A 16220-nucleotide genomic window follows, 5' to 3' on the forward strand; every position below is an offset into this window, starting at 1 on the left:
TAACCTTGATGTTGTTTAATATTGCAAATAATATAAGCATTCAAATAAAAGTTTTATAATTGAGATTACAGTCCCACGTATTATACGGCTTGGACAGGAGACCTAAAAAAAATTGCAAATTCATTTTACTATATTTTTATTTTGTTAAACCATAAACATTTAATTTTTTTGTAAAACTTTTCATATTAAAATGCCTGAATAAATATCCCTCGATAAATGATATATTTTTTGAAAAAACATTTCAATTATTTACATGTTTAATAGATACGTAAAAATGATTCTCAAAAATTTGCCATTGTAAGGATCTAGATAAATTTATTATAATTTAATATTATATATATAACAATATATTATATAATATGAGTGGTGTTTTTAATATGAAACAAAAAATTCTTTAGATTACCAAAAATCATATACCACGGTAAATAAAAATATTATGATCAATAATATTAAAGATTTTAAAGTAACAAAAAAATACCTAGTAATTTATTGTGTTATTGCGCCATTATGATAAATATAATAATGAAAAAAGTTTATGAACACCTTAATATTTAAGTGTTGTATAAATTAAAATTACATCACTGAATGTATGGTGTTATAATGTTGTGAATTTAAAATATAAGTTCTATGTTTATTACATTAATATTTTTCCAGTGAAAACTAAGAATCAACATTTCTATAGATATTCTTAAATTTTTATATTGTGCACAGGTTCATTTAAAATTAATTTTAGGATAAGAAACCAAATTTCTTTGAAAAAAAAAAATTGTATTTTCAAATAGGCGAATAGTCATGTTATAAGGAGAGAGGATTCAGAAGTTGTAAGAGCAGTTATTAAAATGAATGTTNAAAATTGTATTTTCAAATAGGCGAATAGTCATGTTATAAGGAGAGAGGATTCAGAAGTTGTAAGAGCAGTTATTAAAATGAATTATGAATTAAAAGGAAAAAGAGGTAGAGGAAGACCAAAAAAGAGATGGAGAAATATAATTGAATGTGATTTAGGATGGCTGGTGTAATGATGACGTGGAAGATCGTGTTAAGTGGAAGTTAAGGATAAGGGTGGCCGACCCCAAGTAGTTGAGATTAAGGCGAGAAAAATGAAGAAGAAATAGGTGTTTAGTTGGATTGGAAGTAGGAAACTAATCTTCTAGCTCCCTTATTTAATTCTTATTGCAAGATATATGAAGTCTCAACAAGCCAATCTCCTAGAATATAAAAAAAGTTAAGAATCCTCCTCTTTGGAATAAGTAATAATTCTCTACACAAAATAAAATACAATTAATTTTATATTAATTATTTCTTGATATCAGTAATCTTTTATTGTTTAGTTAAACTTATTTGGTTGGCTGCCTTCTATTCATTTCTGTTAATAGTGTAAATTAACTTTTATTTTTTCTGTGTCTGTTCTTTCCCAGGATGCTGTATTGTACCCTCTTCTTTTTCTTTATGTATTATATCTGCTCCGTTTTTACTCCTTTATTCTAAACTTTTAATCTTTGCTGATGACATGATATTATTTATGCAAGTAAAAAGAATCACTGATTGTCATTTACTCTAACCTTACTTATTCATTGTGGTGATTCTCTTAACCTTTTCATTAACGTTCTTAAATGCTCATCTATATCATTAATTTGTTTCCGCTCTCCTATTTCCTAAACATGTCATATTAATAATATTCTTTATAAAAAGTCTAATGAGACAGTTCGTGATTTACATTTCATCCTTTCTAAATATCTCTCTTGTGGCTCATATCCATTATCAATGTTGCAAAGCACTAACACTTCTTGGGTTCATAAACGGCACTTATCAACATTTTTATTAAATATAATATCTCTAAATACCCTTTACTCCTCCCTTGTACGTCTTAACCTTGAACATGAAAGCGTTCTTTAGGATCTATTGACTGCTGTCTCTAATTCCACGATTGAGCATATCCAAAGAAAATTTCTACGTCTATGATCTTATAGATTTAATATTCTATGTCCCCCTCATGATTATGTTCCTGTCTTTTTGGTACTGGTATCTCTACTCTAGCTGATTGTAAACACACTATTACTCTTAGTAAGCTTAGTTTCCATCATGGAAATGTAGATTCCCTGAATTATTATTCCTTATTAATTTTAAAATATCACTAATAAACACTCATTTCTCTTTTCATTTCATTATTTCTCACTGCACAACATCGAAATTGTTTGATTCTCCTATAACCCGGTAGATAAATGCTTCTAATACTAACACCACCTTCTCATTTAAATTATTTTCTTTTGATTATATACATATTTGTATTATTGAAATAATTTTTAATTACTATTTTTATATTGTATTATGTTCAATATAATTGTTCAATTTTGTAAATTGAGCTTGTCTGTTAAAATATATAAAAATAATAATACTTAAAAATCTAAGTCAGTACAATTTTTAAACTATTAAATTACGAGACATAAATGTCACCCAGTGTAACAATAAATAGCATTTTATATTGAGAATATTATATTCTTATTGCTCAGTGAGAATTTAAAAAATTGTACTGATTTGTTAAGTATGCTAAGAATAAAAAGAATTAACTTTAACCACATTTAAAATCTATTTTCTAATATATATTTTAATATATTTATCAATAAACTTTGTCACAAAAACATCTTATAGTCTGTGAGAATTTCAATTGTTTTTCAAATTAAGTTGCAGGCTACTCCATAATTATATTAAATAATTATTTTACATTTGGCGTAATAGATATTAAATAACATTATTTTTATTGTCAATTTATAAAAATTTATTTACAATATTATAATTTTACAAATATTACTTGATTAATTTTTTATTTTTTATTTCAAAATAAATTTGTTTTCTACATCTTCCCATATCTTTTTGACTAAAAGTCAAAGGTTGATTTCTTGATAAATATTCAGCATACATACATACAAAAACTCCACAATCCCAAAGATTGTTCTGTTTTGGGCATTTTTTTACATTTAATAAAGACCAACCACCAGGTCGAAAATCAACATTTTTTTTGTTTATGTGTTCCATCATTAAATACTTTAAAATTAGCTTGAGGCACATAAAATTACGACCTCCTAAGCTATCATAATACTTAATTGTTTTTTTTAAAAAATCAACATAAACTAAGCACCAATGATTATCCTCTTCTATATGAACTGGAATAAAAAGTTTTTCTTTTGAGAAAATATCTACTTTTTTAGTCCAACGACTAACATGTTGGTATCCTTTGTCTGATAATGCAGAATAAAAAAATGTATTAAATGCATATACTGTTTCAGGGGATCTTTGAGTTATCAAATCCATATATTGGTTAATAATTTCATCATTCAGAAATAAATCTGTTTTAATGTCCCAATTTGCACTAACAGTCTGAAAAAAAAGTATGATCCAAAATAATTTTATTGTATAATAATTTATTTGAGGTCTTATAAAATGTCTGTTAATAAATGGTGCTAATGTGTTTCCTTACCATTTTAAGACTAACATGCAAAACGTGTATCAATACAATTGTAGTTGTCCAATTGTTTGTACAAACAAAACTTCTTAGAAATATTCACAATTTCAATTGAAAGTTTTTAAATGATAATAACCAATTATAATATGAATGATAAATATTTAACAGTTACCAATTTCACATTATTAAAAAGAAACTAACATTCCTAATAATACTAACAACATCCGTCATTAATTTTGGCAAAATCAAAGATTTTGTGAAGAATAATTTTCATTAGTCAGTCATACATTACACTCTTTTTATATTAAAACGGTACAATAAAGATAAATAAACAGCCGTGTGGGTATGCTTCATCAGCTGTTATCTATACTTCAAAATGGCTGTCGAATTTCTCTTTAATGTGTAAATACTGTTACTATAGCAGTGAAAGGCTTTTACTTAATTTTTATCTTATTAATGTTAATATTTAAAAAATATAGGATATTGGTATCAATAATTGGCATTTAACTAAATTATGGAAACTTCGGAGCTGGGACAAATCATATTTGCAGGACTTTTGTACCATGTGGGGAATATAACCGCAGTAAAAATTTTAGCAACGAGTTTTGGTACTAAAGTGTCCGTAGGACAGTAAGCCCCCCCCTAGAGTTTTTGCTTGATCAATTTGTACAAAATGTGCATTTTTTTACTTTTATAAAAATTCATTATGAAAATCAGGGTTATAAGTGTTTTCTTATAAACTTACAATTGTATGTTAAATAATGAAAAAGCACAATAAAACATTTTTTATAAAGCTCAATAGATTATTCATAATAAGTCCTTAAATTTTGAATAAATTTACCAAGTCTTACGTATAATTATAAGCATAAAAAGTACAAAATTTTGGGGTGCAAAATAATATAATTTTCAACTTTTTAATAATATTTTTTATGGAACTATAAATCAAAATATTCAAATGTTAGAGATATTACATATCCAACATAACCCCTAATTTTGCCTAATTTTATCATACTGATTGAATTTTAAGAAACACATCAAAAAATCTAAGAGCTACACTGTAATACCTTAAAGTATCACATAAAAAAATCTACAAAATTCCATAATTTGGATCATTTTTTTTGCTCATCACTTCATTAAAAAAATGAACATTGCAGGTAATGTTAGAAATTGTAACTGTAAAAATATAAGAATATATTATTAATTCATTACACGAAAAAGTGCTATTTTTTCTAAAACTTCATTTATGCCAAAACTATAAAATATAAAATTATTATTGGTTAGTCTCAAAAACACTGATCTACTTCCAAATTGATTAAAAAACTTTACTAAAATTATGTCACAGAACATATGATAGAATAAATATCACAGTCAATTTTTATCTTTAATTATAAAATATAAAATACAATTATTTCAAAATTAATTTTGTAATATATTATTACAAAATAATATATTTTATCATGATGCATAATAGGTTAATTAGACTTCTGACTTTGTACACTATTAAGTTGCATCTCAAGTACATCTTTAATAAAAAATCTGATTCTTGGTGATATTTTAGATCTCATATCTTCAGATGTTAAGTATTCCAAATAGTTAAATATGTCTCTCAAATTAATCTGAAAATTTTTGAATAAATTAAATAAAAAGTATCTAATAGCACTATTTATATCAAACTAAATGTTATTATTACATTCTAAATTTGTATCAATTATAAAAAAATTGATTTCTCTAACTATATTTTACAATAAAAATGAAAAAACTGATATTGATATTTAAAACTTAAATATTATACAAAAATAACATTTATTTAACATAAATACCTTTTGAAAACACATCTTGGTATATTGAGACAATTTATATAATAAATTTAATTTTTTTTATAAGTATCATAGAAGTAAATACCTTTTCATTTAATTCTTTCCCAGCTACTCTTAAGAGATTACAGATATACTCTAGATGTTTTTCATCTTTTTTTTTTTGCAACATACTGATACAATAATGAACAACTGATGGAGGAAGCAGTGATTTTCTAAATAGTTCTCCAATAAACCTTGAAAATATATGAATTTTTTTTTTTATAACTGATTATTTTTATAATTTCAATAGTAATAATTATTTTCAAGTATAACAAAATATATATATTATTTTCAGTACTATTGAGTACCTTCACTATAAAATTATTTATATTTTAAAAAATTAATACATAATACTAATTAATAAATATTATCAACATTTTTTTTTGACAAATTTATTGATTTTTTATAATGAAAAGAAGATAACTTAAGCACAAAAAAATATTTAAGAATATAAAACAATTTTACCTAAGGCAACCTATTGTACGTAATTTTTGTCGTTTTTTTACTTGTTCATGTTCTATTGAAGTATCATTTGTGTTAATATAATCCATACACTCATTTTGAAAATAGTTTTGACATACATTAATAACACATCTTTTAAATGTAATTTCAAATGCACCGTTATTATTTTGAAGAGTAATTCTTATATTAAGAGCTTTGCAAAGTGCAGCATACAGTGAGCCAAATGAATGTTCATCAAATGCCTATGGTAAAAATCATTAAAAATGAATTATCAAGTTACAGATATTTTACAACAGATTTCAATACTTTNAATAATATAGAATCCATTTTACAACAGATTTCAATACTTTATTTAGTAATATAAATTTAATAGCAGATTATTAAGTTTTATTAATATATATAATAATTTTTGGTTAATATTTTATCTAATTATTATATTTAAGATTTTGTAAGTTTAAAAAAAAATTATATTAACTATCTTCATAGAATACTTCATATATTTTATTGTTAAGAATTCACTCTATGTAAAATGGATTCTATATTATTTAAATTTATCTCACTTTGAATGCAACTATTGTAGCAATATTTTCAAGACATTCTTTATTTTCAATTGGCAATTCTTGGAACTTTATTAGCAGTTCATTGAAATTTACCCAAGTGAGTTTATTTAATATACCAAGCACTTTTTTATACAACTGAAAATCATACAAAAAAACATTATGTAAAAAAAATTTTTTAATTTATAGTAATGTGATCAACTATTCAAAAATAATGTGTATATATTTTTTTAGCGTGTATGTCTTTTGACTGGTGTCATTTCTAAATTTATGCTGCTTTAGATGAATATATGTTTGTGTTTTTTATATGAGTTAAACATTTTTAGTATTTTTAGTTTTTATGAAAATTAAAAAATTCTTAATTTTGAAAGGGTATATTTTTTGTGTATCACTACAAATTCTCAGCTACTAGTTGGCTAACTATGCTTAATGATACATTGTATTTATTTGATGATACCACCTTTCAAAATTGAAAAAATTGTCTTCATTTAACATAAAAGGGAGAAATCATCCAAAAAATTAATTTTTAAAATGCCAAATGTTAATTTTTTTTTTCCTTTTAATATTATCATAACATTTTTAAAAATTTTAAAAATTTTTTTTTTTTAATAACACTTTAGATATGTGACTTTCACTTAATACAATTTTTTTTAGAAAATACTATTCTTTCCCTGCCTGTAGGGGGGTTAAAAACATTTTAAAATGTTCCAGAAATCATACAAACTTTATACATATATTTAATTTAAGTTTATTTAATATACTATAAATTAAAAATTAAATTTGTCTCCACAACTTATCTTCAAGCACTGCTCAAAGTTAAAAATATTTTTATTTTCATAATATTACGTGTTTATACTTTAATCCAAGCAGTAAAAATAAAAGTGGGCTGTCATTCCCATTTAAAGAAAATTTCTCCATCAAAAAAGAATAAATAAGATTTAAGTATAGTTTAATATCAATGTTTTTTGGGGGATATTAAAAGGAAGCTTTTGAATCTCTTCACAACTAAAATATGTTTTAGCTAAAATTTCAATTCATACTGAAATTATAATAAACTAAAAAAGATTAAAATAATTGAACTTTCTCTAGCACATTTACATCAAAGTGTTTTATTATAGTGATTTTAATCACTGCTAAATTTCAATTTATTATTTGCTGGGTTGTGTTCTAACTGTATTGATTTTTTAAACATTTTTATAAATATTTTAACTGGTAATTCAAAAGATTCAGTTAGGTATAATACACGGTTGATTAAGGAAAACCAAAGTTATAATATAGGGTAATAGTACCAGTCGTTGACACAATTAACAACTTTTAATTGTTAACTTATACAATTAATTTTATAATTAAGCATGTAATAATAATTTATTGTAACATAATAGATAGTAGAAATATTTTAATAAAGATAATAAAGTAAGCATATCAATATATTAAGTTAACTAGAAATAAAATTGTACATACAAGTATATACCGAGTTTCCTTCCAAACTTGTTCCTCTGAATGAATCTTAAAATTTTTAATTATTTATAAATTAATAAAATTTTATAGTCATACATTTATTATTTTATAATAACAATAAATATCATCATAATATGTATAAGCAACATTTAGATTAGTAAAATAAAAAATATATTTATAAGTTATTATAAACTTATAGCGTAATTAATATTTTCCGTAGATTGTATTTTGTTTTCGCACAATTAAATATTGTTTATTAATTAATTTATCTTTTATAATATAAATTTTTCCCTTATTCTAAACAATGACACTGATTGAAAGCATGCTGTATTATATTGGTAACCAGTAATGAATAGGCAGGTTATTTAATATTATATATAAAAAATATCAGCTACACTAAATATAAAAACTGCGATGTTATACCAATGGGTCTTTTGAGGAAACTAATTTTAAGTTGATTAGGTCAGAATAACTATAATATGTACAAAACTTACATTAATAATCACAAAAAAACTAAAATATAAAATTACCTGTACTCCTATATTTTCATCATAAAATGTGATGGGATTCAATTGAACTGTATACTGCCATGAATGTTTAATTGTGTTTGATTGATCCTAGATAAAATAATCAATATTATTATCTAAGAACATTTTAAATAATGCATATTGATTTATATAATAATTATATGCACTTACATCATTCAAATTTAAAATTTGTAAATTTTCATCATTGATATCATTCTGAAAATGTAACAGCACATTTATATACATATATTTTAAATCTTAAGTCTATATTAATTTATAAAATATGTTAAATTTATTATTAATAATATCTATTTTATTTTAGATATGTATATTTAAAAAAAATTTAGAAACTTAAAACAAAACTAAATGATACTGCATTCTAAATTCACTGTGTAAGAACAAAATTTCTTTTTAATTATTTTTGTATAATAGTAAAACTTTAAAATTTTAGTTACTTCATTAGTTGAAAATGTGCTTAAAATATTGGTCTTATGTCTATTATTAACTACCATTGTACTTTTAAATTATAATAATTTAATGAAGCACAGATAATTATATGTTTTATGAATTTTTCATTAATACTCTTGTTTATATCTCAATATATGAGGCATGATTATTTAAAGAGAACTATTATTAAATGTAGTAAATAATAATATTTACAACTACTTCTACAAAAAAAAATTAACTAAAGTATTGTTTGCGTAGATATGCTAGTATCGTCATAGATAAAATAAAATGTTATCTAACTTAAGGTATCTTGTTATAAAACTAATGATAAATATTATCATTATTATAGTTTAAACGTTTACTACACAGTACGGTTATATATAACCGTGCCATACAATAATGAAAACATAACAAACTGTCATGCGCAAACGCATCACCAAGCCAAAATAAAGATAGCTTAATTCAATAAGTAAGCATTGATGGGCTTGAAAATTCATCAGTATGAATATTCAAGACAAAATAAAGTGGAAAATGGATATATCTCGTCATTTGAATATTTTAGTCTGAGTTATTCACATTGTTGCTAGGTTCAATTAGATAAAGCACATTTTAAGTTTATATAAAATTGTTCATACATATATATGTAAATTGAAAACTACATTGTGATTTCTTCGTTTTAAATTGAAGTTACTTAATAATTGTAGTAAGTCAATAAAATGTCGCTTATTTTTCTTATAAATTTTATTTTTAGTCATATATTATTTAATTAATTATCATATATTTCTCTTGTACAATATATATTGTATTAGATTTATTGTAAAACTTAAATTACTAAATAACTTGGGTAAAATATTTAATTTTTGTTTTAGTAATATTTTTTTAATGAAAATAACACTTCAAATTATTTTAAAATTCTGTGGTAATATTTCTATTTTTTTCATTTACATCATTAAACCCTAATTATAAAAAAAAAATCAATTATGTATCTACTGATGTACTTGTTTATATCTTACACAATAATACAACTATTGTATAAGTGTTAACTCATAATTTTTATTCGTGATGTTTGTTTTATGATTCAATACTTATTTACATTAAATAAGAGGATTAAATTGCTTATATTTTAATTTTTAAAGAATATTAAAATTTTTAATTAATTTAAGATTACTTGCAATTTACCTTTTTGTTTAAATTTTAGGTATTTTGTGTAATAATAACAGATATGAATGGAGAAATACCACCTATCAATCACAATTTGCCAGTGGGGCAAGATTCATACCAGCCTTATTATAGTTACCAACAACATCTTTCTCCCTATACATATCCTCAAAATACCTATGATGAAATAAGTAGCTTACAGCAAACTCAATCTAACAATATGAATATTTACAGTAACAGATCACTATCATATAATAATGGGTATGCTGTTCAATCTAATATTTCTTATATTAATGGATGCCCGCCTACACCTAGAAATTTAACAAATTGTGAATTCAACATGAATGGCTTAGTTCAACCATCATCTGTTGTTTGTTTTAATACATCTCAAACCCCTCAAAATTCTTATAATAATGATTATATAAATAACGGTTTAGTTCAAAATTTAGTTTCTGATAATACTAATTTAACATTAAAAAGGAATTTTAGTCAGATAAATGTAGATACTCAATTTAATAATAAATATTCATCTATTCCGCATTCACTTAATCATCAGTCAAATGTTTACAATAAATTACAACCAGATATTTTTAGAGAAAATGTTAATCATAGACATTCTATTAAAGAGAAACCACAAGAAGTTGATGAGTGGTTTGATTTAACCAAAAAATTTTTGAGTTCTAAGTTAGATACTTCTATTGGAAAACGTTCATGTGAATCTAATCACAATCATACTGATTCCAAATACAGGAGCCATCCTCATCTTTCAAAGCATCATTCATTTAACAAAAGTAAACGTAAAGGTATGAAGACTGCAGAAGAATTATCAGCAGATTTAGAAAAATTATCAAAAATGACTATAGATCAAATAATTAGTGCTGAAAAAATAATTTGGACTCGTTCAGCACCAGCCGATTTATATTATGAAAAACCTGAAGATAATCCTAAAATTACTGTGGCTAGAGATAATGTTTTAAAATTATGTGATGAATTTGATGCTATTTTAGGCAAACGTGCTTCTGCTATAAATGCTTTGAAACCTATTTACAGTAAACCAAGAAAGAGTAATGTCAAAATTCATAAACACAAATGCTCAGGTAATAATTGTTCGGAAGATGATTCTAGTTCTTGTAATGAAAATGATGAAGATGATGAAGATTCTACTATGAAAGAATTAGATAGGAAAAGTGCTCATCCTGATAGACTTCATCCTGAATTATGGTACAATGAATGGGGAGAAATGAATGACGGACCAATGTGTAAGTGTAGTGTCAAGTCTCAAAGATCTGGTATTCGACATAACATTTATGTTGGAGAAGGACCTTTTGAACCTTGTTCTCCTTACTCCAATAATTCCAATAAACTTTATCATTATAGAATCACTATAACACCACCAACTAATTTTTTACTTAAATGTCCAACAATTATAACACATGATAACCAAGATTTTATTTTTGAAGGATTTTCAATACTATCACATTATCCTATTTCAACATTACCAACTTGCAAAGTTATTCGTTTCAATACAAATTATGCAATTTTATATGTTGAAGAAAAAATCCCTGATAATTTTATCATAAAAGAATTGCAATTATTTTATGATTATTTATTTAAAGATATTTTAGAATTAGTTGATTTAGATTTGCATGCTGTTGAAAATAAAAATGGCTGTCCTCAATTCCATTTTATGCCTCGTTTTGTTCGAGATCTTCCTGGAAATGGAAAAGAAATACTATCAATGAATGAAGTTTTAAAATACCTTTTAAATAACAATAAATTGCTATTTGAAGAACATAGTCTTCCAGAATTAAAAAACATGTCTATGTATGAATGGCAAAATATTGTTGATGAATACAAAGGCATGGTAGTTACCAATCCTGGATCTAAACCCTGTTCAATACGCGTGGATCAATTAGATCGAGATGCTGTCAATGAAACAAATGAAAAAAACTGTAATGATGGATATCCTGTTATAGTTCATTTTGGCATCCGACCTCCTCAATTAAGTTATGCTGGAAACCCAGATTATCAGAAGGGATGGCGTGATTATGTAAAATTTAGACATCTTTTGGCAAATATGCCCAAACCATCATTTGAAGATAAGAGAAAATTAGAAATTAAAGAAAGAGCTTTACAAGAGATGAGATCTCATAATAAAATGAAACGTGGTGTGACTGCTGCAGTGTCTAGTAAAGGATTTTATAAAACTGGTCTTATGTGTGATATTGTACAGCATGCAATGCTATTGCCAGTACTTGTATGTCACTTTAGATTTCATAAATCATTAGAGTATCTTGAGAAAACTCTAGAGTATAAATTCAAAAATAAATACTTATTGCAACTAGCATTAACACATCCATCATATAGAGAAAACTTTGGTACAAATCCTGATCATGCCAGAAATACATTAACTAATTGTGGTATTAGACAGCCAGAATACGGGGATAGGCGTATACACTACATGAATACACGGAAAAGGGGTATTAATACTCTTATAAATATAATGTCTCGGTTTGGCAAAAAATCAGAAATGGAATCAAATATTATGCATAATGAACGTTTGGAATTTTTAGGTGATGCTGTTGTTGAATTTGTATCTTCTATTCATCTTTTTAATATGTTTCCTGATATCGAAGAAGGTGGCTTAGCAACATTTCGTGCAGCAATAGTTCAAAACCAGCATCTTGCTGTTTTAGCAAAAACACTAAAACTTGATGATTTTATGCTATATGCTCATGGCTCAGACTTATGTCATGATTCTGAACTCAAACATGCTATGGCAAATTGTTTTGAAGCTTTAATGGGAGCATTATTTTTAGATGGAGGAATTGATGTAGCTGATCGTGTTTTTGGAAAAACATTTTTTCATGATTCACCTGAACTCCTTGATATATGGGTTAATTATCCAAAGCACCCATTACAACAACAAGAACCTAATGGTGATCGTAAATGGATAAAAACTTTACCTTTACTTCAAAAATTAACTAAGTTTGAAGATTCTATTGGTATTAAGTTCAACCACATAAGATTATTAGCTAGGGCATTTACTGACAGAAGTGTTGGTTTTACAAATTTAACTCTAGGTTCCAATCAACGTCTTGAATTTTTAGGTGATACTGTTTTACAATTGATTGCGTCAGATTACTTGTATAAATATTTTCCAGAACACCATGAAGGTCATCTTTCTCTTTTACGTAGTTCATTAGTAAATAACAGAACACAATCTGTGGTATGTGATGATTTAGGAATGGTAAATTATGCACTTTATGCTAACCCCAAAGCTGAACTTAAAACTAAAGACAGAGCTGATTTGTTAGAAGCATTTTTGGGAGCTTTGTACATTGATAAGGGTCTAAAGCATTGTCAAGCTTTTTGTAATGTTTGTTTTTTTCCTCGTCTTCATGACTTTATATTAAAACAAGATTGGAATGACCCAAAATCAAAATTGCAACAATGTTGTTTAACATTGAGATCTGTAGATGGTGGTGAACCTGATATTCCTGTTTATAAAGTTATAGAATGTATGGGACCTACCAATGGAAGGAAGTATACAGTGGCTGTATACTTTAAAGGAGTTAGATTATCACAGGCAACTGGGCATAGTATTCAAAGAGCTGAAATGAATGCTGCAAACAGTGCTTTGGAGGTTTCTAAAGATTTGTTTCCACAACTAGATCATCAAAGACGAGCAATTTCGAGAAGTCTAAGACATCAATGTAAATCATCTGATGGACAAACAAATATTGATGATATTATAAAGATATTAGAATCCAAATCATTAAAAAACGAAACAAAAATGAGCAAATTAGATTGGGCCAAAAGAAAACTCCAAAGAAAACTATTAGCAGTTTTATGTTCTAATAAAATAGAAGATAATGAAGAAACCGATGAACCAAAAAAGAAAAAACAAAAAAAAAATTAATAAAGAAGGCAATCTTTGTGGTTTTACGTTTTAGTGTAAATTGTTATTTTATGTTATTGTTTCATTACACCTAAATGTGAGACCTCGACGATTGTGTCATAGTTGCACTGATTAAATACTCATATTTTTAATCTTATGTTTCTAACTATATTATAAATTATATAAAGCATACATCTATATTTATGTGTGTAATAAATCGCCTGACTAGTTGTTTATGAATTAGTACTTAAATAAGCATACAATTAGTCTTTATTAATAGATTATAAAAAAATAACTAGTCTTTTATGATTTAATATAAATATTACTAGCCATCTTTAAATTGAATATTATAATGTATAGATTTTATTATCTAGGATTACTTTTTCTGTTTGTTTATTTATTTTTTATTATATTTTTAAACTCATTATTCCTTACTTAAAAATGATTGTAACAAAAAAAAAAAATAGATTTACAAATCTTAAGATAATTTAGTAGTTTTAAATTGACCATTTAAAAAAATCTAATCATGGGTCAAATATTCAGTTTAATTTATCTATAATTACTTAATAATTTATTTAAAACTCAGTTTTGTCATATTTATGTGCTCGGGGTATCAGGGTGTTTCCTAACAATTTATTTTAAATTAATTTTTGTAAACATTGTTTTAAATTTGCTAACCTTTATTGTATTGTTTCAGAACTATAATGACGTTTTTATTTTTATAAAAAATTATAATTTAATACATGAAACTCACTAAAATAATGTTTTTATTTAATGTTTAAAAAAAAAAAAATTTTTTTCTGTGTATTGCATTAAAATAAAAAAATAATGTATTTATGTTATAATAGTATGGCTGATGTATATATTCAAAACATTTTTATCCAAATTTATCATTATAATTCAACTTAAATATTTTATTAACTAATTGTTGTTACTACTTTTTGTATTTTCATTTTTTTTTTGCAAATCTACTACATTAATAATAAATATTGCAAATTTTTGTTTTGTTTATTAAAAAAAATATTGAGTAATACGATTATTGTAATTTTTGTAAGCAAAGTACTTATATTATTTCATACATGAATTTTATCTATTTTTTTTAATGTAAATAAATTTCAACACTTTAAAATGCTACCAATATAATTTTAGACTTGGTATTATTTAATAGTATATAATTATTAAATGTACTATTTTTATAGGGTTCTTATATTCATACAATTTAAATTTGTTTTATAATCTTTTGAAGAAAATGTTATTGCAAGTTATTAAATGTACTTCTTATAAAAACAATAAACAACTCTCTTGAACTTGATAAGCAACAAAAATTTAGAAGTAAGAAAAACTATTTTTAAACATTGAAAAATACGAAAAAAAACAAAACTTTTCTCTAAAATAATAAAATATTAAGGAAGTATTTTTTTAAGCTACTACGAGAATAAAAATTGCCCAAGATAAATTAAAATACTAAGTATTTCTAACACTTATATAAATATTATAAACAAAAATAATCTTTATCAATATTATATTTCTGATAGCTGCATATATTTGTTCAATGCACTAATACCCTGTGTGTTATAATTATCTAGTAGTGTTTTTATGTTTTTTGGATCTCTTAGTAACTTGTATTTCTACCAAAAATAATCATAATTTTAATACTCAATGATTGAGTTAACGCTATGATAACAAAATGTTTAACTTAGAGCAATATCTCATTCTATGCATTTTTCTAATGCTTCTTGTAGAAAGTTAAAAAGGGTATTTGTAACACCAATTTAATTTTTAGTAGTTGTGACAAAAAAAAAAATTTTATTTATTAAATACAAATTAAATTATGTTAATCAGTCTTATTCATAACATTATTAAATCCATTTCTTATATATTATTAAATACAAATATGGCACAAAAGATAACTAAAATTCAATATTTAATAAATAATTATGATAAAACTATAGTGAATAATACAGGTTGTTTGAATAAAAAATACTTAGGAATTAAGATTAGACTAGTTAATAATATACACTGAACATTTATGACTAATGTGATTTTTATCAAAATAAATAAATATAAAAAAATGTTTTAATGCAAATTTTATGTAAGCTCTAATTTGTAATCAGCATTTTTAGAGTAATGATTAAATATAAGACAAATAAATTAACCAAAAAATCTGAATTTGATGAATAATAAAGTTAATAATAAAATGTGAATAAGTAAATATTTAATTAATAAGTGTTGTTGTTTGATATATAAATTGTTGTTATATGTATATTTAATTAGAATATATAATAATAAAACTTTGATTCAATAAGAATTACAATGAATATGTCATACATAATTTTTTTTTTTAATTTAAGGACAATTATTGTAAATTTTTATAAAAAAAAAAAAAAAAAAAAA

At 24.2% G+C, this 16220-nt stretch overlaps 3 protein-coding genes across 4 annotated transcripts; 1 reads left to right on the forward strand and 2 right to left on the reverse strand.

Moving 5' to 3' along the window:
• Positions 1 to 2645: 2645 nt before the first annotated feature.
• On the reverse strand, positions 2646 to 4156 carry LOC126901123 (sentrin-specific protease 1-like). Its single transcript, XM_050677368.1, has 2 exons — positions 3476 to 4156; positions 2646 to 3375 (listed from the first exon to the last, which is right to left on the reverse strand). Exons 1-2 carry the CDS (start codon positions 3476 to 3478, stop codon positions 2806 to 2808), a joined length of 573 nt encoding a protein of 190 aa, XP_050533325.1. The 5' UTR covers positions 3479 to 4156; the 3' UTR covers positions 2646 to 2805.
• Positions 4157 to 4816: 660 nt separating this feature from the next.
• LOC126901122 (uncharacterized) lies at positions 4817 to 9003 on the reverse strand. Of its 2 annotated transcripts, XM_050677366.1 has the most exons (8): positions 8776 to 9001; positions 8492 to 8536; positions 8324 to 8410; positions 7797 to 7841; positions 6339 to 6473; positions 5782 to 6020; positions 5363 to 5510; positions 4817 to 5076 (listed from the first exon to the last, which is right to left on the reverse strand). In XM_050677366.1, the coding sequence occupies exons 1-8, from the start codon at positions 8830 to 8832 to the stop codon at positions 4933 to 4935; spliced, it is 900 nt and encodes a 299-aa protein (XP_050533323.1). In that variant the 5' UTR covers positions 8833 to 9001; the 3' UTR covers positions 4817 to 4932. The 2 variants fall into 2 exon arrangements, with proteins under 2 accessions (XP_050533323.1, XP_050533324.1); XM_050677367.1 differs by lacking the exon at positions 7797 to 7841 and having other exon boundaries at positions 8776 to 9003.
• A 181-nt stretch (positions 9004 to 9184) lies between these two features.
• Positions 9185 to 14965, forward strand: LOC126902370 (ribonuclease 3). The gene is made up of 2 exons (XM_050679546.1): positions 9185 to 9470; positions 9966 to 14965. Exon 2 carries the CDS (start codon positions 9990 to 9992, stop codon positions 13845 to 13847), a length of 3858 nt encoding a protein of 1285 aa, XP_050535503.1. The 5' UTR covers positions 9185 to 9470; positions 9966 to 9989; the 3' UTR covers positions 13848 to 14965.
• The last annotated feature ends 1255 nt before the right edge of the window (positions 14966 to 16220 follow it).

The sequence above is a fragment of the Daktulosphaira vitifoliae genome, unplaced genomic scaffold (assembly GCF_025091365.1).
Source record: "Daktulosphaira vitifoliae isolate Bord-2020 unplaced genomic scaffold, ASM2509136v1 Scaffold_3, whole genome shotgun sequence".
In the NCBI taxonomy this organism is placed as follows: domain Eukaryota; kingdom Metazoa; phylum Arthropoda; class Insecta; order Hemiptera; family Phylloxeridae; genus Daktulosphaira; species Daktulosphaira vitifoliae.

Excerpts from the sequence above, each read along its gene's own strand:
- LOC126901122 (XM_050677366.1), bottom strand. The coding sequence starts at position 8,832 with ATGGTAGTTAATAATAGACATAAGACCAATATTTTAAGCACATTTTCA. Across the intron at positions 8,411-8,491 it reads AAATTTTAAATTTGAATGAT|GATCAATCAAACACAATTAA; the intron begins GTAAGTGCATAT and ends TATTTTATCTAG. Across the intron at positions 7,842-8,323 it reads ATGAAAATATAGGAGTACAG|ATTCATTCAGAGGAACAAGT; the intron begins GTAATTTTATAT and ends AAAAATTTTAAG.
- LOC126902370 (XM_050679546.1), top strand. The coding sequence starts at position 9,990 with ATGAATGGAGAAATACCACCTATCAATCACAATTTGCCAGTGGGGCAA.